Source organism: Eubalaena glacialis, chromosome 13 (genome assembly GCF_028564815.1).
Source record: "Eubalaena glacialis isolate mEubGla1 chromosome 13, mEubGla1.1.hap2.+ XY, whole genome shotgun sequence".
Lineage (NCBI taxonomy): Eukaryota > Metazoa > Chordata > Mammalia > Artiodactyla > Balaenidae > Eubalaena > Eubalaena glacialis.
In genome coordinates, this window is record NC_083728.1 from 52587678 (window position 1) to 52611858 (window position 24181).

At 42.3% G+C, this 24181-nt stretch overlaps 1 protein-coding gene across 2 annotated transcripts in view; it reads left to right on the forward strand.

Moving 5' to 3' along the window:
* Positions 1-24181, forward strand: part of RALGAPA2 (Ral GTPase activating protein catalytic subunit alpha 2) — a 285468-nt gene that overhangs the window by 66108 nt on the left and 195179 nt on the right. For both annotated transcript variants that reach the window (XM_061209921.1, XM_061209922.1), the window contains exons 10-14: positions 6263-6493; positions 13923-14090; positions 15088-15225; positions 18598-18746; positions 22907-23018. In XM_061209921.1, the coding sequence (XP_061065904.1) occupies positions 6263-6493; positions 13923-14090; positions 15088-15225; positions 18598-18746; positions 22907-23018 (798 nt within the window). The remainder of the gene's footprint in view (positions 1-6262; positions 6494-13922; positions 14091-15087; positions 15226-18597; positions 18747-22906; positions 23019-24181) is intronic.

Genomic DNA, 24181 nt, shown 5'->3' on the forward strand with positions numbered 1-24181 from the left:
TCACTAAAAGAAAGTTTTAAAAAACCTTCAATTTCTGAATTTAAAAATTTAGTAGGTAAACTCAAAATGGTAATGATCACTGCTGAGAACAAAATTGGTTTTCTGACGAAATATCCCACAACACTGATTAAAAAATCAGAGATGGAAATAGAAACTAATAGATAAAACCTTAGGTGCAGACCTACCTTGCAGATATTGTGAGGACAGAAGGAGAAAAGAATGAGAAGTAATAACTGAACGAACAGTAAGAAAAGTTTACCTAAGCTAAAAAAAAAGTCATGCCTTAAACTGAAAGGGCCTTTGAGTCCCAGGAAGAATTAGCAAAACAGACACCAACCTAAACAGACATTTGACTTTCAGGGATTAAGGAAAAATGCTACAGACTTCCAAACAGGAACTGCAGTTATTTCAAAGGAATGACACTGAGATTAGCATCAAATATCTAATGAAATCTGCAGCCCTGGAAGCCAGAGGAAACTAACTGTCTGTCCCTTGGTCCGTCCCTTTCTCAGAGTCTCACTTCATATCACGTACCTAAGCACTTGGTCACATTGGTTTAAGGCCTAAGTTGACTTAAGGTCTAAATATAAAAACAAAGTGATAAAGAACTTAGGAAAAAATCTAGGAGAATGTATAAATTTGGGAAGTGGGAGACCACCTTGGTAGAGATGAAACCCACAAACCAAAGACTAATCGAGGTTTGACTTTATTTTAAAAAATAGAAAAAGATTTCTAATGTCAAAAGATAACATAAAGCCAGGCCCAAGCAATAGACTGTGAAAAGCATTGGTCACATCATGACTGTTCATAGTCTCTGCTGTATAAAGAGCACCTGTGAATAGACATGAGACAAATAAGTTAACTGAAAATGGACAAAGGAGGTGAAAGGCAATTCACAGAAGAGGAAATAAAAATGGCCCTGGATCTCTCCAGCAGTCAGGAAAACACAGTTAGTTCTGAGCCACGATGAGAGGCCTTTATTCACCCATCAGGCAGACAAAAACTAAAAATCTTCAGGTAGACAAAAATTTGTAGGAAATATAAGAAACTCAGTCACACTCTGATAAATTTTTCATGGCGTCCTAATGTGGTTATGCAGGCAATTCAAAACACTATCATAGAAAGGATGTAACTTTTTCCTGCCTAGTTTCAAAATTTCAGAAAATCATCACCTGTATTTATTGAAAATAAGTTGCTCATTCTTGAAAAATACATTTGGAGGATGAGAAGTAGCAAGACTAGCAAATTAACCACTGCTTCCAGGTTCTAATTTTTTCCCTGTTGACTCTTCACACTTGTGACTCATTTCCTTTTATTATATAGCTAAAAGTGTCATAAGGTTCTGTCCTCCTGAGTTGGTTAGGAGAGTTTTATCACCCTAACAGGAAAAAGGCACCAGAACTCAGACTGTCATATCCATAAAAGAAATGTTTCAATATCATAAAAGAGCAGCTCGAGGTGAGGCTGGCCGAGGCTGTGGCTGGTGCCCGCCCTCTCCCTTGTTCTCTCCTTCGCCCTTTCCCTCTGCTCCTCCCTGAAGGTTGCAGCAGCAGCTGGGGCCCTGCTTTCCTAGTTCATGTTTTAAGACAGTCCAGAAGTGCAGAGCCCTTCCCTTTTGTCTTTGGGGAACAATTTAGGTTACCTGTGCGCTCTGAGGACAAGAATAAGTTGCTGATTGGCTCAGATCTGGGGGTGTGAACAGCCCAGGGGGGCGGCGACCAGCTTCCAGGAAGCAGAAGGCTCCCCTGGCGCGGGGGGTCAGCTTCCTGTGAGGCAGGTGCGCTGCATGCGAGGGGTGGGCGCAGAGCACTGGGGTTCCGTGAGGGGGGAAGGGATGCTGGGCAGACACCATCCAGGCCCACGGCTACTGTGCCCTGAAGGTGCCCATGCCCAGACATGGCCACTGCCGTGGTCCAGGCTGTTAATACATCTTGCAGTCAGTTGTTATGTTAGTTTCCTGCTGCTGCTGTAGCTAATCACCACAAATGTATTATCTTACAGCTCTGGAAGCCAGAAAGCCAAAATCGGTCTCAGTGGGCTAAAATCAAGGTGTGGGCAGCTCTGTGTTCCCTCTGGAGGCTCTGGGGCGGGGTGGGTGGGGGTGGGGTCCATGCTCTTGCCTTACCTGGCCTCCAGAGGCTGCTGCATTCCCCAGCTCACCACCCCTCATCACATCATTTCTCCCTCTGTTTCCATCTTCACATCACCTTCTCTGTGTCTGCTCCTCCTGCCTCATTGTGGATCCTTGTGGTTACATTGGGACCACCCAAGTAATTCAGGGTCCTCTCCCTATCTCAGCATCCTTAATTTAGTCACATCTGCTCAGTCCCTTCTGCCACGTAAGGCAGCGCAGTCAAAGGTTCCAGGATTCCGGGCACGTGGACATCTTGGTCATTATTCAGCCGACCTGTCTCTTTGTGTTTCCGTTTCTGCCTTACAATTCTGTTTTCCCTCTCATCTCATGTGTGTCTACCGTATGTTCTGCTCCTCATTTACATCATACAGGAGAAAAAGCAGTTTAAACAACTGAATATTAAATTTTGGAAATGGAGTTGTAGGAATAAAAGCACATGTAATTGTATTTATCTCCTGAAAGTTTTTGTTTGGAGTTTCAAGTTTAATATAATTTTATCCGTGTAAGGTGAACATCACTGTCTAAGTCAGGTGATCCAGAATCTCTTTTCAAAGAATGTACTGCTCTTATAAAAGCCCTTTAAAACAATATTTTAAATGCTGCTTTCAAATAGAGTTCACACTTTTGCCACTGTTACTGTGTTAAAGGTCATGTATGGGGGGTTTTGTGTGTGTGTTTTTCCAAAGTGAATTTACTTCCTTTTGATCTAGAACTAATAACTTTGACAGTATTTTTCAGGGAGGAAAGGAATTAGCTCACTTAGCCCTCGGAGATCTGGTTTGACAGATATTCTTGTTTGGTGGCATCATTCATGGGAGAGCAAGAATACGGTTGCCTGGAAATCTGGTACCATGTTGGCAACAATGACCACAAATCCCCCTTTCAAACCTGAACATTCTTGGTGCTTCATCTCAGCCTAAAGTGTTTTCAGTGAACTATTATTTATTCCTTGGTAATTCATTTTTGTGTGATATAGAAGTACTTCAGCGTATATTAGAGAAAGCGGAGTAGTGATTTTAAAATTTCAGTAGCACATTAATTAAGCATTAAAACCCAAAGAACTCCATGAGGGAATGAAAAAAAGTGTGTGATACTAAGACAGTTGATCACACTTATTTGTATGATAACTCTTTAGTTACAGTGTTAAAGTACCACTTTTACTAATTCTGAGCCAGCCCTTCAATAATGATTCATGGGCTATGGGTTTCCCGAAATTGTTGTATCTTATGGGGTGAACAGTTAGAAAAGATGAATCACACAACTTGACACCCCTGGGGAAGCTTGTGTATCACACAGACCCACTTGCCTGTTGACTGCCACTCTAGTGCTCTGTGTTCTTACTTCTATCAAGGCAAGCGTAGGCTGCCTCCAACCCCGTGGGCAAATCATGATGGGGAATTGAGTGGCATCAGGGATCACCAGCAGAACGGCAGCTGCATCCTCGTTTCACACCTGCTTTGTGGGTATCCTCATCTGGCCTGACCCTGAGGGTGAGCAAGTCTCAGTATGAGCCATGGGTTGAGAGGAAACCAGGGTGGGGAGGGGAGGGATTAAGTGGCAGCCTGTATCATGCAATTTCCTGAGCCCTGACAGCACAGACCTAGTCCAAGCAGATATGTCTGTTTCACTGGCTAAGCCTTCATCATATGGCAAAGAGGTAAAAAGCATCTTTATATTTACCACCAGAATCAACTAATACTAAATTATAGTTGAGAATTCCAGCTTGATTGTAGTGGGCAGAAAATGGACCTCTCTCTGTAGTTAATTCGTATTCATGCTCTTATTGTTAATCTTCAGAAAAGAGGCAAGAAATGAATAAACTTGAATTACCAGTTTGTTTCCACTCTCATCACTTACTATAATTATAAACGTCTGTTAAAACATGCAGATGTTTTTGGAAAGCATCCTTTTGTTGTTGTGAACTAGACGAGGCTGAGAAAAGCACTGTTTTATCAAGAGAAGTTTTTTCAATTTATGGCATGATGGGAAATTCATCTGTGTTATCATTATGTTCTATTTGGATCACAGAGCTCACTTTTTTTTTTTTTAAACTTTTGGGTTTATTTATTTATTTATTTATTTATTTATGGCTGTGTTGGGTCTTCGTTTCTGTGCGAGGGCTTTCTCTAGTTGCGGCAAGTGGGGGCCACTCTTCATCGCGGTGCACGGGCCTCTCACTGTCGTGGCCTCTCTTGTTGTGGAGCACAGGCTCCAGACGCGCAGGCTCAGTAAATTGTGGCTCATGGGCCTAGTTGCTCCGTGGCATGTGGGATCTTCCCAGACCAGGGCTCGAACCCGTGTCCCCTGCATTGGCAGGCAGATTCTCAACCGCTGCGCCACCAGGGAAGCCCTAAACATAATTCTTTACGTACATGATTTTAGTTATCTAATTGCTGTGTTATCTAATTCGTTATCTAATGACCTCAAAATGGAGTGGCTTAAAACAACAACCCTTTAATCATATTACTTATTTCCCTTTTTGGGTCAGGAATTTGGGTGGGATTTGGTTGGACAATGTGTGTGCTTCATGTGGCATTAGCTGAGGTCAGTGGGTGGTGGTCAATGGCTGGTTGGTCCGGAAGGTCCAGGATGACTTCATTCCCGTGCCTGTTACTCTGGTGGGTGCAGCTGGAAGGCTGGGCTCCACTGGGCCTCCCTTTCCACATAGCCCCTCTAGCAAGGCAGTTGGACTTCTTCCCTGGCCGCTTAGGGCTCTGAGAGCAAAAGTTCACAGAGATGCCAAGCGGGAGTGGTCAGCCTCCTGGGCCTGGGTCCTGAGAAGGCACAGGTCCCCTCCACCCTTCCGTTCTGCTGGTTAACTCTGTCCCCCAGCCCATGGGGATCCATAGGAGGGGACACAGATTTTCCCCTGCTGCAGAGGGAGTGCCAAAGAATTTGTGGCCATTTAAAATTTTCTATGTAAGTATGTGTGTACTTTTTTTTTTTTTGGCCTGTTGGGAAAATGAAAGTTATTGATCAAAAAGTCACAGTTTTTTAAGCCATAAAGGACATTAGATTTAATCCAACCTCCATGCTTTACAGATTAAAAATGTATGTATATCAGTAAAAATGAGTAAAATTTTATTTTTCTCCGCAAGGTAGTTGATCCATCAAAAAGATGAAATAATTTCTATAGCGTAGCTCACTGCACAGTGTGGCAGTGCCTTTGATAAGCCACACAGGCTTAATATCCCAGGCATGAAGAGAAAAATTACTATCAATATAATTTTCTATTAATTTTCTCTAGAGATTATTATTTGGATATCTGCTTTGCTTTCAAACTATCCTTGGTAGTCGCTGAAGTTATTTTGTGTGACTCATTTCTTGTCACTTTTGTAAAAAATATTCACAGTAGGTAGAATTTTAGTGGTATTTAGGTTATATATTTTTGACACAAGAATAATACTGTAATTTGCAAAGATCGAAGCAAAATTACACGTATGTTGTGTTTGGAGGAAATCTTTGATTCTGGGGGAAATGAGAGCAAAAAACAAATTAAACCTTGTGAATGATTACATAGATTATTTTATTTCTTTGTGCTCCTAAAGCCTCTAAATATTTAAAGTTTTGTAAATATTTTAGTTAAGTTTGATCCGAGATTCTGAATATAAAACTCAGATCAAGGTCCTTCTCATAAAATATCCTTTAAAGATATTGACACTCCTCCGATCAAGGTGTCACTTACTCATGTGAATCAGATGAAGCTTCCCAGCACTGTGGCTGCAAAAAATCCACCAAATTTTCAAATCTCTGTGACCACTTAAGTGGACCAGATTAAGTGCTGAGGGGTGGAGACCAGAGGTAATGATAATATAAATCCATTTACACATAATTTATTCTGTGATTTTACAGATATAAACCAAACGTTTTAGGCTGATAACATTTCGCAGCCTCCCTCCCTGCAGTACTTTTCCCATTAAAATAACTTAGTTGGGGAGGAGTTAGTTGGTGAATTAGAAAGTGGGTAAGAGCAGGTCCAGGAGTCCCTTGTGCTCCGAGCAGGGCTGCATTTCCGCTGCTCTTCAAGTGCATGGTAACCGGAGTCCCTGAAAACAAGGCAAGCCTTCAGTCTTGCCAGGTGTTCTGGAGTCTGGGAGGATCCCTCAGGAGCGGGTGCCTTTCTTGCAGACCGTCGGGGGTGGAGGTGCGGTGCAGGAGCGGGCGCCGGAGCTGGACGGCGGCGGGGCGGCCGAGCAGGACAGAAACCACTCGGACAGCAGCACCCTGTCCGAGCGCCGGCTCAGCAGCTGCAGCGTCTGCGGCGTTGAGGAGGAGCACCGCGCCGTGTACGAGATGGTCCAGCGCATCCTCCTGTCTACGCGTGGCTACGTTAACTTCGTAAACGAGGTGTTCCGCCAGGTGAGTGTGTGTGTGTGTGTGTGTGTGTGTGTGTGTGGTCACGGAGCTGAAGAGGTTTCTGTTCTTGTCCTTTCACTCATAATACTCCAAGAAATATAATCGACAAGTTGGGCTCCATCACACAACTCCATAATGATTCTCTAATCCCACATTTAATGTGTCATGTGGAGGGCTGTGATTTGGGCTTTTTGATAATTTTTAATTTTGTTTTTATGACTTTGGTTTTTGTAAAATTCCTACACGGGGTGGGAAGATTTTATATTTGAACAAAATCATCCTGCAAATACCTCGTGTTTCCATAACAAACTTTAAACCCAGAGGGAGGCGGGGAGAAAGCCGGCTCCTGAACCCCCGCGGCACTGAACCACCACGGCACGTGAGCACAGCCGAGACGGCCCGAGGCTGGATTGTTCCAGGGCTGTAGGAGCTCACGAGCTGCAGGTTCCTGCACAGTTGGACTTTGCCCACAGAGGCATATGGCAGGCACCTCCAGTAGAGGTATTTATGGCCTGAGAGGAAAAAGGAGGCTAGGGAGGGGATTCAGAGGAAGGAAAGGAGCCGAGGCCAAGACGTTGAAATAATAGACCTTTGTTGGAAACTGGTGGGTGAGAAGGTGTCGGGATGAGTAGAAGTGCAGACAAGAAAACAAGTGCAGCAAGGGAGGGTGCTGGAGAGGTCAGAGCAGCTCCGAGCAGCCTGCCCACTGCTGCAGCTGATTCATTGTCTGGACATGTGTGTGACTGGACACATGTGTGTCACAGTGGGGAGGGAGGTGCTGCTACTGGCATCTAGTGGGAGGGAGCCTGGATGATTCTAAGCATCTACGGTGCACAGGACAGCATTCCCCCAACCCCCCCGCCCGTGACACGTGTGCCCACAAGGCAGTAGTGCTGCTGGGCAGAAACCCCCAGCTGCAGCTTTGGACATAGGAAGCAGGGCCTTGGTGGGGTTAGACAGTGGCCTGGCACATGGGAGCAGCCGTTGGCCACCTGTGTCTTGGAACCGGTGCCCCGGGAAGTGGAGAGCTTGTGTGTGATGAGGGGATGGTCGTTCAGTCTGTGCCCCGAGCAGAGGGGGAGGCCCTCGGATGGCGGAAACCTGTTGGGGGGAGAAGAGGAAGGGCATTTTCACACATGGGCGACGCACGTGCACCGCCAAGAGCTTCCCGCGGAGGCGAGACCCGCGTGGGGAAGGAGGAGACCTTCACCTCTGAGACTTATAGGAAGGCAACCTCCACCAAGAGTGACAGTCCCAGCACAATCCACAGCACTCTAGAGGTTTTACTGTATTTTGTATTTTAATCAGTAAAAAATTTCTACTTAAGAAAATGGTGAGAAAGTGGCCATGGACAACATGGAACAAGCAAGCATGGCTGTTTTCCCATAACACCTTACTTACAAAAATTAAGTGCCAGGCTGGATTTGCATTGTGGATCGTAGTTTACTGATCCTGATCTATAGTAATGTTTTAAACCCTTGGATACAAATACTTAAAATCAGATATCATTAACAAAGCTTTTAAATTTTGCACAAGAGACAAGTGCTAAACTGATGTGGTTCTACCTATATTGCGTATTTATTTATTTATTATACACATAGTTCCATTTGCATCCATTATTGGCATTCCACCCCTGGCAATAGTGTGTTCTAAGTTCTAAATTCAATCAAAATCCTAGATCCAGTGTGAATTCAGTTTTGAAGTAGAAACTGCATCATTGAAGTAACTGCAGACTACTTATGCCTGAAGTTATGAGCCATCTTTGTATCATGAAATTCAAAAACGTTTACATTTTGTAATTATTCTTAATCAAATCTAATTTGAAAGCTTATGTGAAATTTCAAATATGATTATTATGCGTTGTTAAAATACTGAAATAGAGACATTTGGGAAAAGGAGCATGGGTTTGAACATTGCGTTTTATTGCCCTCTCTTGGTCAATGATGAAGTTTTCTTCTATGGAAGACAAAATGTGACTTCTTTTATAATAATTTCTTTTTTAATTTTAAATTCTTCAGAGACTAAGCCTAAAGGCTGTTAAAGTTTAAAAATGTGCATTCATTCAAGAAGTGCACGTTTTCAGTGTGGAGTTAAGATGTGTGTGTACGTAACAGAGAACAGCGCAAGAGGCAGGTCAGATGTCCACACGCATGATGTGGGAACAAAGGCCCACGAGGACCACTGGGGGCTAGGCTGCTCAGGACGGGGCTGACGGAGCAGTCACCTCAGACTGGATGGTTCAATGAGTTGAAGGCGGTGGCCGTAGACGGTTCCTGAGGGAGATGAGGTTTGGCAAGGTTCAAGGCAGTCTCCAGCAGGCAGGCTGGGCGGGTGGAGTGCGTCAGGAGGGCGGTTCTGATCCTTGGGTCACTCCACCAAAAACTTTTCTCCTAACTGCTGTTTTTCAGGCTACCTTGTGTGATCATTTGTTGGTCATGAAATCAATGTAGTGGGTCAAGAGCCAGTATTTTTTTAAAAATTAATGAAATAGAGTAAAATAGAACAGACCAAAAAAATTCACAGCGCAGTGCATATTGTAAGAATTAGTATTTCTTTGTGAAACTTCTGATTTATTTTTGTGTATACTCCATACACAAATGCATATATCCTTATGGAAAATGTCTTACTTAGGTTATGATCTGAAATGAAAGTACTGCTCTAAAGGATGTTTGTTCACTAGGTTGTTTTGATGGTAGTTTGGTTTTATTTTAAAGAGCAACTTTATTTTTATTTAAAAAAAAGATGACTTCATTAGATAAAGATAGGATCTTTCTATAGATATAAGTATAGTGGAGAAAGCCAAAAACAAATCACTCAAACACTGCCATCCAAGTAACTGTTATCAGTGTTAGAAGAGCATCATTCTAGGTATTTCTCTGTGTGTAAAAATGGCTGCTGGCCTGGCAGCACGAGAGACCAGCAGAGAGGACAGGGTGAGACAGGATATGAACAGACAGGAAGCAGCCTGGTGGACGGTTAGACAGGAGGGCTTACAGATGAGCTGATAGACATAAACAAACTGGTAGGCAGGCGTAGAACAGACAGGAAGGTGCAGACTGGTCAGCCGGCAGAGGTGGAGATAAGCAGGAAGGTGTAGCCAGACAGGTGGGTAGGTGCAGGTAGACGGGCAGACAGAGGTAGAATTTGGCCGGCAGGGATGGGTGGACAGGCAGGCAGGCAGCCGTGGACAGAAACAGGCGAATCAGACAGAGGCTGACCAAGGTGAAGGCCAGGGCCACGACAGGTGTGTGGAAGTGGCAGGGGCGGGGTGGGGGACCGCAGAATAGCTTTATGACAATGGAACCTTTAATTCTGAATGAATCTTTAATGCAGTTTTTTTTTTTTAAAGGAACTCCTTTATTTACTTACCTATTTATTTATTTATTTATTTATTTATTTTTTGGCTGTGTTGGGTCTTAGTTTCTGTGCGAGGGCTTTCTCTAGTTGTGGCAAGTGGGGGCCACTCTTCATCGCGGTGCGCGGGCCTCTCACTATCGCGGCCATTAATGCAGTTTTAATTAGTAGTTCTGAATTTTATTGTTACCTGAATTTAACAGAAGAAAAGACAGCAAACCCGAAGGAATTGTTGAAATTCCAGTAAATATTCCTTTACCACAAGAAATATTAATTGCTAGAAGACGTGTCTATAATAAAAAGATTATAATAGCATTAAAATATTGGAATCACTTTTTACCTGCATGTTTTAATGTTAGGTGGCACTTGATTTCTTGTTATGAAACGTGAAGAGCTTAGCAGCCTTGTGTTTTTTTGAGCCTCCTCTCCCCATCTGCTGATTTCATTATATTATAAATTTATAATATATTGAATATATAAATATTCAATATATTATAAATTTACATTTGCAGCTGATTTTGGAATCCTGATGGGCAGAGGTATTTAATCTTGGTTCTGTATTTTGACAGATTCGTTCCTCCTGGTGTCCACAGCCCTAAAATACTTGCTTTGATTGAGTTCTTGGTTGGTCTCGTTTTGTTGCTGAGTGGTGTTTTCAAGAAGGTGTACTGGCAGCTCTATTCCCTGAGTCCTACTTACTTATTTATTGAACTATAGTTGATTTACAATATTGTGTTAGTTTCAGGTGTACAACAAAGTGACTCAGTTATATATATATATATATATATATAAAACATATATAGAATATCGAATATAACATATAGAATATAACACATAGAATATGGAATATAGAATATATATGACATACATAATACAGAATATAGAATACAGAATATATATATATTCTTTTTCAGATTCTTTTCCATTATAGGTTATTATCAATACAAGATACTGAATGTAGTTCCCTGTGCTATACAGTAAATCCTTGTTGTTTATCTACCTTGAGTCCTTTTGTGATGGGTAATGTTTTCTTTTTGCCTTTGCACATGAACAGTAGTTTAGCTGGGTATAATAATTTCAGGTCACTTTCTTCCTCTTAGGAATTTATACATCAAAACTTTTCTAGACAAATCAGAAGAGGCAAGAAAACCTCACAAGGATTTCAGTTATACAATTGAGACTTTAGAATGAATACGTTTAACACATTTAAAGAAATAAAAGACAAGCTTGAAAATGTTTGCAGAAAACAAGAAACCATAGCAGATGACTAAGCAGATATGAATAGGAAGAAAATAGAACTTCTAGTGATGAAAAAAATGTAATAATTGAAATATTAAAGGAAAACTTCAATGGGTAGGTTTAATAGCAGATTAGATACAGCTGAAGAGGGAACGCATTTGATGACAGGTCTGAAGAAATTATCCTGAATGCACCTTGGAGAGACAAAGAGAGGAAGGGTATGAGAGGTTGAGACGTGGAGGAGAGTGAGAAGGTCTGATGTATGTGTTCAGCTCTCTTCTATCCTGTTATTTTTGTCTGCTGTTTTCTCAGCTGAGAAATATCCTACTGTGACTGTGGATTTGTCTGTTTCTTCACAGTTTATCAGTATTTGATATATATGAATATAAATTTTACTAAGTAAAATTCTTAGTTGCAGTACAGATTTAGAGTTATTATATATTCCTTTGAATTGAATCTTTTATCATTAAGAACTTTCTTTTTCTCTAGTAATGCCTTTTTTTTTTTTTTTGCCTAAAAGTTGTTCTTGCCTGTTCTGAATATAGCTCTCCAGTTTTCTTTTGGTTAGTATTTTCGTGGTAATCTTTTTCTGACTTTTTGCTTTCAACGTCCCCTTTTCATATGTTTTGGATGTCCTCTTATAAATGGCATGTGGTCTTTTTAATAGTTTTTAAAATCCAACCTTATAATCTCCATCTTTTGATTGGAGCATTATTGCATTTACATTTAATGTAACAACTGCTATAATTGTGTTTACATCTACTATCTTTCTACTTTCTGTCTTAATTTTTTCAGACTGATTACATTTAGCATCCTATTTTTCTCCTCTAGATAAGTATTTTTACACTCATTTGTAATATTTTAAGCAGTAACAATATGCATCCCTAACTTAAAATCTAGCATTAATTTCAACTTTTACCTCTCGGTATGCATTTTAGTTCCATTTACTCCTTCTTAGTTTATATACCACTGTTATGTATGTGTATGCCATTTAATGCCATATTATGAATATATAATATGTATTATATATACACAAATATATATATACATATACATATATATCATCTCTTTCAGAACTACTATAATTATTTTGTCCAGTTTTATTTTTTTTCATATATATTCATATATATATATTATTCATTTAGATTTATCCAAATAATTACCATTTTTGTTGCACTTTATTTCTTCCCAAATCTCTGACCTGGAATTATTTTCCTTCTGCTTAAAGAATAACTTTTAATATTTCCCTTAGATTAGGTCTCTTGGTAAAAATTTTCTCATTTTCTTATCTGAAAATGTCTTTGTTTTGCTTTTATTTTTGAAATATTTCTTTATGGATGTCAGATTCTACTTTGGCAGCTGTTTTCTTTCTGCACATTGAATATTTTGTTCCATTGGTTTTTGGCTTTCATTGTTTCTTTGAGAAGTTATGCTAAGTCATGTGGTTATTCCTTTGGAAGAAATGTGTCTTTTTTCCCCCTGGCTCCTTTTAAGATTTTCAGATTGTCTTTGGTTTTCAGCAGTCTTAGTGTAATATGCTTTGAATGTATCCTGCTTGTGTTTCTTTGTGATTCTTGAATCTGTGGCTTGATGTGTTTTATCATTTTGGGTAAAATTCTCAGCCATTCTATCTTCAGATATTGTTTCTGCTGCTTTTGACTCATTCTTTCCTTCTGCATCTCCAGCCATGGAAAAGATAACCTTTGCATTGCGTTCTCTCTCACCTCTTTTCTGATGGAGCCATCCTTTGTCTCTCTGTGCTTCATTCTGTATATTTTCATCGGATTTTTTTCCAGTTTACTCTTCAGCTACATCCATCCTATTGTCAGCCATTTACACTGGGCTTTTAATTTTGGTTATTTTATTTTTCAATTTCATATACATCTTTTTCTGATACTTTACCTAGATCTCTTATATGTTTAAATTATTATCTATTTTTAACGTGATTTTATTAATGTTGACTTTTCTCACATTTCTAATTTTTTTATTAATATGCTGTATATCATATTAGTCAGACTGTGCAAATAATTTTGGTTTTACTATGATTTTATTTTCCTCCAGAGGGGATTTATATTTGCTTTCTGGGAGGAAGGTAATATTGAATTTGGGTTACATAGTTGTCTACGTTTGGATTCTGATCACCTTAAACAAAAATTCTGTGTGCAGATGTGTAAGGGGATTCTTTAATGTTAAAAAGTTCACATAAGTATGCATAATGCTACAACTGGCCAGTTGGACAACTGACTCTCAAGAAAGGAAGGGAGGGAAGGAAAGAGGAAAGAAAGAAGGAAGGGAAAGGAAGAAAGAGAAAGGAAAGGAAAGGAAAAGGCAAAAAAGACAAAAGAAAGAAAACAAAAGCCCTGGTTGGTAACATTTGTCAACTTCTGTGTTGTCACTACTCCCACTATGGCCAGTTCAAGTTACCAACACAGTGTCACTGAATGTGAACTTGGGAAGAGACATGACAACTGGCTGTACTATGATCTCTACCATCTCATCATCTATTTCTCATTTGTTGGGAAAAGTTCTCAGTTGTACAGTTATTATTGTTCATACAGCCAATTAATATATCTCTATAGGTATGCATTTTGGTTATTTTGTGGAAAAAAAATTGCATTTTGTTTTCTGGCCCAGTTACACAATTGGCCCAATTGAAGCAACTGCCGTAAACACAATTGTCTTTTTTCCTCAGGTAAGTTTGGTGTGCACAGAAACATGTGGCCCTGTGTAGTCTGTGTTTCAAAGGAAAGTCTGAGATTGGTGATGGGCGTTGAAAATGTCTGTTGGGCTCTTTGGTGACCTGAGCTTGTGTTAAAGGGAGTTTCTCTTATCGTTTTAGGCATTTTTGCTGCCTTCCTGTGACATAGCTGTAACCAGAAAAGTAGTTCAAGTGTACAGGAAGTGGATCCTCCAGGACAAACCTGTGTTCATGGAGGAACCAGACATAAAAGAAGTTGCCCAAGAAGATGCTGAAAAAGTAGAATTTCCAGAGACGGATAACAAGCAGGTAATATTTTATCACTTATTGTTTGAGTTGGGAGCATCTATATTAAAATATAAAGCAAAGTATTCTGCTCAGTCAAGGGTCGTAGTCAGGCCGCCTCTTTGTTGTCAGCTCTGATGCTCTCGGGTTGCTGAGTTCCATGAGCGTCTGCCTCAGGGAGGCTGCTTCTGTTCTCTGTTCAAGGTCCTCTGCCACATTCTAAGCTCAGGCTTGGCCACATGTGCGTGGCAGCTTCTTTATTCACTACTGCATGAGAGCCTTTGAATAAGCCAATATACTTTGCACATCTCTGATGAGACTAAAAATGTCACTGCCATATCATTGATATGCTTAAATAAGTAATATTCACTTAACTAAATTTAGAATGTTTTGGCAGACTTTCCTTGTACAGTGGCCATACCAGCAACAGTCCAATGTGACACACAATATTAATCTCCACTGCGAGCCTCACTTCAGGGCTGGGTGCTGTTCTCAGAGAGGGGTGCTATCAGGATGGACCTTTCATTCCATGTTAGATAAAGCCACAGGTGCGAGTGGGCATCTACTTGACGCACAAAAAAAACTTAGGTCGTATTTATATTTCTGGCATGCTATTTTGACATCTAGTCTGAGAATTATTTCTAAAAGTGGGTGTTTGTCATGGCAATTAACACCAAACATTAAAAAATACTTGTAACCAAAGGTATATCACTTTTAAATATCTATATTAATTCCCTAATTTGATTTTTCAATATTGGTGAAGTCATCTTAATAACTAGTCATGAGGTCAAAACAAATCAACAGTCATGTTCACTGGGTCATTGGACAAAAGTTATCTATTTCTTCAGCACATACTAAGTGCTAAGCACCATTTTAGGTGATGGAGGTAGAATGGTGAACACAATAGAAAAGAGACTTGCCTTCTAGAACCTGTAATCTCATGAATTCTGGTGAGCGTAAGGAACTAAATACACAACATGTGCTTCTCCCCACTCTGCTGACTGATTGTTATTTTCTAAAGACCTCGTCTGAAAGTTCTGGTCACAAACGATCTTCCAGTTGGGGACGAACTTATTCCTTCACGAGTGCTGTGAGCAGAGGGTGTGTGACTGAAGAGGAGAATAAGAACGTGAAGGCTGGGGCCCAGGCTATGCTGCAGGTATGCGCCGGCCACAGATGGGAAGGCTCCCGGATGGAGTCAGCTTGAACATTTTGTTTATTGGGGGTAACATCGTATAAAGAATGGTGATGTTTTTAGCCATCCATCAGTAAACAGCCCTTAAATTCTCATGCTAAGTTTTCTTTCTGCTTACCCACCTTCAATTCATAACGATTTTTTTTTTTTTTTAGTCAGAGAAGACATCTGAACTGGTTGCAGTTTTTTGAGAGGGATTGTTATACAGTGAATATATGACTGAGATTTCAACCTTAAAAGTATCTTCTTTTTATTTATTTATTTATTTTTTTTTTAACATCTTTATTGGAGTATAATTACTTTACAATGGTGTGTTAGTTTCTGCTTTATAACAAAGTGAATCAGCTATACATATACATATATCCCCATATCTCCTCCGTCTTGCGTCTTCCTCCCACCCTCCCTATCCCACCCCTCTAGGTGGTCACAAAACACCCAGCTGATATCCCTGTGCTATGCGGCTGCTTCCCACTAGCTATCTATTTTACATTTGGTAGTGTATATATGTCCATGCCACTCTCTCACTTCGTCCCAGCTTACCCTTCCCACTCCCCGTGTCCTCAAGTCCATTCTCTACGTCTGCGTCTTTATTCCTGTCCTGCCCCTAGGTTCTTCAGAACCTTTTTTTTTTTTTTTTTCAGATTCCATATATATGTGTTAGCATACGGTATTTGTTTTTCTCTTTCTGACTGACTTCACTCTGTATGACAGACTCTAGGTCCATCCACCTCACTACAAATAACTCAATTTCTTTTCTTTTTATGGCTGAGTAATATTCCATTGTATATATGTGCCACATTCTGAACACATATGGGTAGTGAGTTACCTGGATTCTAATTTGTAAGACAAACTTGGTGATTATATAATCTTGTAAGTAATATTCCTCTTAAAAATTGCCTGTGTTTATGAAGAATGATGATTAATGCAGTAATTTTTAGATATTTATCTGAATGAATATATGAACTAGAACCAATACCATTTGGGAACATTGGAAAGAGCAGCTTTGGCTTATCACTCAGTCTCCCCAGATCTCAGGATTTTATCTCAAAAATGGAGATTGGGAGATTACCTCTTGGGTTGCACCCAGTGTGAAGGTTGTTAGAAGTATAAGTGAAAACACAGGGTCCCTCTCTTTCCCCTGATCACTGGCACCTCACCCTCCTCCCCATATCCATATCCACGTTCATCTGTGTCCAGTTAGGCCTCCCACACAGAGGCTGGGCGTAGGGTCTGGGGCAGGAAGGCATGGTACCCAGTTTTCAGTGATGCCGTGTTTCTGTCATCTGTCTCTTGAGAGGATTCCTTATCATGGGATCCTTTTTGTTTTCAAGTTAATTGGCAGTTTAATATACTGTAATTAATGAATTTTCTCATTTTTCATTGAAAATCAGCAAATAATTTGAAAATCAGCAAATAATTTTAGCTTTAAAAAAATCAAGATGATTTTACTTGAATAGCTTCAGAGAACTTTGGCGCAGCTCCTAAATGTCACCTGTGCGCCCACCAGAGCAATGGTTGCAGGAGTCCCTGCCCCGCCCCCTCCCCGCAGAGCATCCCGTAGTTGGCCAGTGGGGGTTGCAGGTACCTGTTATTTCCCTGAGTTCAGGTGAGTTATTTATTCTCTAGAAGGAGAATTTACATCCCCTTGGCTGAGCCAAGAAAAAGAATTTCTACTTGATTATAGCTCTACAGTTTTAAAAAATATTTAGTTTGGATTTAGATAGCTGTTTTTGTTCTCATTTTATCGAGGACCTTGGTCCTTGATTTGGTTAATGAGGAAAACGTGGCCAAATGGAGGTTTGATAAGATAGTACTGTTTTATAGTTGCTTCTGACAGGTACAATTCGGACATATTCATTTTGTTGATTTATTTTTATCCTAACGGATACTAACATGGTAATAAATAGTCATGGAGTCAACATTTTTGATGTTTTGAAAGTAAAATGAAAGAAATATAATATATGAAGACTCCTCACTTTTACTTTGGAGTATGCAAAGGTTTAAAATTAAATGAAGGAGCCAAGTACATTGAATTAAAAAGGATCTGTATTGTAGTACATCATCTATGGCATACTTCTTTAAAAGACATAATCACTAAAGCTATAGAGCTCGTTAGTCAAAAGGTTCTTTATTTTCATTTTTCTTACTCGAAGCTTAGTAAGTCTTCACAAGTGCTGTTATCATCTGTTATCAACTACTATAGTGCTGATTTTGTGATTCTTCCTAGAAAATTGGGACACGATACATTTTTAATCTTGCATGAAATGATCTCAGAGGTTGTCAACATTTTAGTTCGCCCACTTGACTTTTGAGTGTGCTCATTTCAGTTCCTCTGGTCAGTTTGTGCATCTGTTTTGAGATGCTGTGTTAATGGATTTCGTCCACAAGTGAGCCAGCTCTGTTTGTTCCCAGATCATTGGTGTCTGTGCTGTTGAACGGAGAGAACTAAGAGGGACTGTAGTAGGTCTAGAAGGTGGAGAAGCTCCATCCTTGTCACCGGGTTGACAGCTCAGAATGTCCTGACTCTCTGTAAATGATGACACGTTGTTATGCTGCAGCAGTGCCCCCGGGCAGTAACTCCCTACAGGGTAGCCTGGATCCGTGCTCCTCACAATTCTCTCATGATGGTACAGGACAGGGGACTTGCATCCTAAAGGCAGAGTGTAGAGCAGTTGGCGTACTTTCTAAATCTTGTTCGAAATCTCAGTTTTTATCCTAAGAATTTCCTTAGGTTTTGTATTCTGCTGCACATTGTATTTCTCATATTGAAAACCCATGCTCCTGGAAGGTGTGCAGTGTTGGCCACGCACCTTTGCCCCTTTGCTGGCTGCCCTTTGGGTGGTACTGGCTGCCTCCTGTCAGCAAGGCCTTCACGTCAGCAAAGCTGGAGACTCAACAAGAGCCAGGTCGTTCTTTCCAGCCGCTGTCTGACCCAGGGCCCCTACCCTCTCTGACGGCCCCCCAAGGTTCCTCACCCACAGGCAATGATCCTGTCTTATCTTTTTAAAAAAATTTTTGAGGGGGTGTCAAAAAGAAATCTTCAGAAGCCTTTCTGATTCATAAGTTTCCAAATCTGCAATATTAATATGTAATAGCAATTATTTTTCTAGAAAAGGTCTTTCAAGGATCAGTATTTAAGTAATTCTAAGGGATGAACTAGAATAAATTTGAGTATGTGTTGGTACCACTTGTCTTATTGAAATAGCTCATGTGTTGGTACCACTTGTCTTATTGAAATAGCTCAAAGGTGAAATTAATATCATTCCCTTTAAACAAAATTTGTTCAGGTTTATCTGTTTAATTATATTTTCTCATGTAAAATTTGTTGGTTCTAAGGTATTTTTGACAAATGCTGCAAACGTCTTTTTGCTGGAACCGTGTGTGGAAGTTCCCGTGCTCTTGAAGGAGCAAGTTGATGCGTGTAAAGCTGTTCTGATTATTTTTAGGCGCATGATAATGGAGCTTACAATGAATAAAAAGACATGGTGAGTATATTTTCAATTAATTAACGTTGTAAAACAGATGTTTCTGTTTTCAACGTAAAAATTAAAATACTAAAGCCTCCGTTTATTAAATAGCTTTACAAAGTGAACGATGAGATGATAATCAGTCTTTTGTAACAGAATTATGAAGGTAAGTATCCAGTACTTCGATAGTTCATTTATTTTCATTATTGGTTTTAAAAAAAGTTCTCAAATTAAGAGTAAGTACTCATATTACTTAATAGTAGATTTTTCCATTTTAAACTGTCATCAAACAGTTTGTGGAAAAGCAGTAACTGACGTTTCATAATATCATTCTTCATAATCCCAGGAGGGTTGGTTAATTGCTCCAGAATACTTTTAACTGATTTGATGGTTTTAAACTTGAAGTTTTAAATTCATTTTAGAAAAACAATTATTTTAAGTGATAAATTGTCAGAGTGCAGTGAAAAATATAGTGGCGTCATTAAAATACACTTATGTGAAGTGTTTTCCTCCTGGTCGTTCATTTTTGTTTGGTGTCTTTGTGTTTATAATGTCCCAGAGGTAAGCAGTGCATTAGAGTTTCCCATGATGAGTGTCTGCACATCCCTCCAGCTCCTAAGGTTTGGGGGGTGGGGGGCAGCCTCTCCCTTCTGCTTCTCCAGTCCGGTCCTTGCAGGTTCCTCCTGCACAGGCAGCACCCTCCCTACCTGCCTGGCAGTGGTCAGCACCCTCCCCACCCTCAGACCTGGGCTGGTGGCACCTGCCCCCCGGAAATGCTTGAGGTCCCCGTTCCCAGACCTGTGCTCTGGAGGCTGGAGCCGGCGCTCAGGGAGCCGTGGGGGTGAGGTGGGACTGAGCCGGCGGGGCCTCCAGGGCCTTGCGTCCAGCCCTTTTCTTTCTCAGATGAGGGGGCGTGGGCCCAGAGGAAGCCGGCGGGCAGAAGGTTCACAAATACAGGAACCACAGATGTCAAAATGATCATTTGAAGCTGTACCTTCTGGTGTCATCTTTCCCAGACTTTTAAACTTAGCACTGTTTTCCGAGAAGCTGTTGCTAAAACATCACAGGGATGAACAAGGCAATTTAAACAAAGTTAAAAGCTATGTCAGTAATGTTGAAAGAAATGAGAAGTGCTGGAAGCTTTCAGCTGAAATATCTGCTCCTCATACCAGTTGTATCAAGTGTTTTTGATGCTTTTTTTTTTCCTTTGAAAACTCTATGAATTCTGTATACCAGTGTATCAGTAATATTTTGATATTTTTGATAATCTTTTTTGGGGTGAAAATTCTAGGAAATAAAATTAAACAATGCTTCTCTGTTTCTTTAATAATTCAGAGATTTCCAGGTAAAACTATAAAAAATCAAAATATAGGAATAGATGAAAATACTCACCAAAAAAAAAAATAATAAAGTCAGTAGAGCATAGACCAGGGATGTGATCTATTTCCCTAGCAGATTTTCCTGTGTATTGAAGTACCAGATGATCAGTGAGTTCCCTCCCTCCCTCCCTCCCTTCTTTCATCTGGTAAATAACTAGGGAGCTTCTACTGTGAGGATAGAGGGTGAACTTGACAGACAGGGTCCCTGCCCTCCCGAGGCGTCCGTCCTCATAAGCCTGAGAGACGTGATGAACACAGAAGTGGGGTCAGGTGGGGTTCAGCGCTAAGAACCGTGGAGCTGGTTGGGGGGGGCAGTGTGGAGGGTGGGAAGGCCTCTCGGAGCGGAGCCCGGAGGGAAGAGCATCCCCATGAGGAGGAACTGCAGGTCATAAGCTGGTGGGTTCCGAGCAGGACGAGACAGCGGCCAGTGCAGTGGGGGGGACCCCAGGCCAGGGGGCACAGGGCCCCGTGGGCTGCAGGAAGGTCCCCGCTACCTCTGCTTGTGCGCGAGAGTGTGACACGACCCGATTTATGTTTCCTAAAGATCTCTGGCTGCCGCATGGAGAGAGACAGTGCCTGGAGCGCAGACTCTGTGGCGGTGGATGACGGTGGCTGAGACCAGGCTGTAGCCCGGCAGGTGCCGAGTAGTGGCCCCCAAAGAGGGGATAGCCGGTGTTAGTTAGTAGGTGTGCAAGGAGATGGGGGCAAAGTAGAGAACAAAGAGGCGGCAAGAGCCGCTCCTCCGCCACTCGGGCAGCACACGTGGGCCGTCCTGGGCTCGCTCTTCAGGCAGGTCCCCTTTGAGAGGAGTGACCAGAGTTAATGTTTCACAAAACACAAAGGAACAAGCGGAGGTCAGAACTGTTAGCAAAGATTTTTCCAAACTGGAGGTAGTGTTCCACCTCCATTCTCTTCCAGAAGACTCCATGTGGGAATGTTGCGGTCCCCAAGCTTTCTTAGGTTCAGAAGTTAAACCTGCCCTGTGTCTGTGTCGGTCTTTGCCTCTGTCAGGTCTGCCTTTTTGATAACAGTTTCCATGACTGAGGTTTTATTTGAAAGTTACTACTTCTCTTGTTCTCATGTTCGCACGGTGGGTGTGGAAGGGGCTGTTTTTCCTTGTCTTGAGCATCACACAAGGTGCGCAGCAGAGACGACCCTGGGTGCAGCCCTCCCCTCCCCCTGTGACAGGGCCCGGGGGACGCTGGCCGGGGTGAGCACAGGCTGTCCCAGCCCTGGGCCATTTCTCCCCTCATCCTCCTCAAAGTCGCCGGCTGCGCCAGGCATGCATGCCCCGATCCTCTGGCCGCACAGCTCTAGTCCTGAGCCTGCAGGGTCAGGAGCACAGTGCAGAGCACAGTGGGAACGGGCACCCGCAGAAACCGGGGCAGAAGTCAGACGGGGTCAGCCACGAGGAGGGCAGGAGGCCCTGGAGAAGTTTAATGAGATCCAGCATCGTGTTAAGAGAAAACATTGTTCTCAGAAATGTGAGAAAAGTATAAAGGAACCATGACTTGAGATCTCATTATCCAACCTGGACCAGATTACTTTGTCCACTTCTTGGTTTTATCACTGAAGAGCCAGGCCGAGGAGAAAGTTACAGAGATGAACGAACGGTTTGTGCTCAAGACCTCGAAGAAGTAGTTAAAGGGACCGGGGTGATTTCCCTCCATTAACAGAAGATAATGTGTTCTCCGTTTCCATGGCATCTGGGGGAAGATATGAAGAATGTAACTCAGCTGTGAGAGAGAAGAATGCCCTTTGGCTGTGCTATGGAACTTACCATCATCATCACAATTAGCGGTGCTATTTTGTGTCTCTAGTGTTTTATACTCTTTAAAGACTTTTTACATAAAACGCCGTCTCTGGGACTTCCCTGGTGGCACAGTGGTTAAGAATCCGCCTGCCAATGCAGGGGACACGGGTTCGAGCCCTGGTCCAGGAAGATCCCACATGCCGCGGAGCAGCTAAGCCCGTGCACCACAAGTACTGAGCCCACGTGCCACAGCTACTGAAGCCTGTGCGCCTAGACCTGTGCTCTGCAACAAGAGAAGCCACCGCAATGAGAAGCCCGCGCACCGCAACGAAGAGTAGCCCCTGCTCGCCGCAACTAGAGAAAGCCCGCGCGCAGTAACGAAGACCCAACACAGCCAAAAAAAAAAAAAACACGGTCCGAGGAGTGCTGTGATGGAGACGTTGTGACCGCGGTTCCGAGGGGTGCCCTGTTTGCAGAGTCGGGATCTTCCAGGCACAAAGCTCCGTGCCCTAAGCGTCCAGTGGTGACCTTTCCCAGCCCTCCTACCTATGGGAGTACTGTGGAGCGCGGCTACCCGCCACTGCTGACGGCAGATCTCCCCAGGACGAGGACCAGAAAGTCCATGTTGTTTACTGTCACACAGAGAGATAGGGAGGCCGCTCAGTTTAAGTAAAATAAAGGATGCGAAAGTTTGAGAGTGCTGCGTAAGTTCAGTAGGCACAGCTCTCCCCGCGTGCCGTAGGTGCTGGCACAGGTGGAGAAAACGCGTCGCCTCCATTTTTACAAGGGGGGGGTCAAGCTGGGGTGAAACCTGGGTTGTCCTGTCTACTGATGTGGGCACAGGAAGCGTATTTTTAGAACTGTGGTAACATAAGCTAGCTTATTTTGATAAGTATGGTATTCATTATGTAATGGGCATTCAGATACTTCTGAATGATATGTGATTATCAATTTTGCTGAATCCTTAAGAGAATTTCTTGTACCTATAAATGTAAGTGCTTTGGAGATGTGATTAATAATATGAGCTTTTATTTTGGGTGGCCCAGGGAACAGATGTTGCAAATACTACTCAGGATAACAGAAGCTGTCATGCAGAAGCCAAAGGATAAACAAATAAAGGACTTGTTTGCCCAGAGCTTGGCAGGGTTACTGTTTAGGGTAAGTCTTTTTTATTAAAACACTGCAAATGCAAGAAATGAATTGGATTTTACAGCAAATTAGTTTTAATCACTGAGAATTTCAAGAGTAAAATTAGACTCACTTTAAATTTCTAGAAATTTAATTAGAAAATTTCCTTCTTAGCTTTGTCTTGAAGGTTGTAATCTTGTCTTTACAATTAGTGCTGGTCTTCTTTTAGGCCTTCCCACCTTTCTGCCATCTACTTCCTCTTTTGATTTGCTTAAGGTTGCTAGAAATTAGGAAGATGACAAGAGCTGATGCCCTTGGTGTCGGGCCAGGTGGATTTGAAGAGGTGAAGGATGGACAGAGCATGGGAATAGGAATAGGATGGGAGAGGTTCGGACTAGAGATAAACGTGTGAGGGCCATTGATGTGCTGAGCGATTGTGTTTAAAGCCACAGGGCTGGGTGGGATCACCTGGGGAGGGAGAGTGTGTCAGAGAGAAGAGGGCCATCTGCCGATGGTAGAGGAGAGGTGCCAGCCAGAGATGCTGAGGAATGGTGGCCAGTGAGCTGGGAGGGTAACTAGGGGCGCACGTGTCCTGGATGCCCTGAGAGCAGTGTTGAGTAAGAGGAGACGGCCAGTCGACCGCTGGCTTTGCCAAGATGTTGGTGGCTGAGAATATTCTAGGGGAATGAGGCCCACCTGGAGTGCATGGAGGAGAAAGTGAGAGCTGGGCAGTGGAGGTCCCAGCTAGAGTCATGGCTTTGCAGAGGGAATGGTGTGGAAGGGAGGGGGGAGGAGGGGGTGAGCTGGAGCCAGCGGGGGTGTGGGGAGCAGGGTTTCAGGAAGGTGGCGGTAAAGTATGTTCGCTCACCAGTGGGGATGATCCAGGGAGGGAGAGTAGCATCATCTGGGGCAGAGAGAACCTCGGAGGTGAAGTCCTAGACCAGGTGAGGAGCCGGGTTGGCCTCCAATGGGAGTGGAGAGCCAAGGAGATGGCTGCGGTTCCTGCATCTCATGGCGAGAAGGGTCCAGCGCAGGAGTCTCTGACGTCACCCTGAGGGGCAGAGAGGAGAAGGCAGGTGATGAACTGATGGCCTGGAAAGAAGTTGAAAGGGTCCTGACGGTGGCAGCCTGTTGCAGCATTGCTCTTTTCTAGAATCACTAGTATTTATGGAATGCATAGTAGTTATGAAATA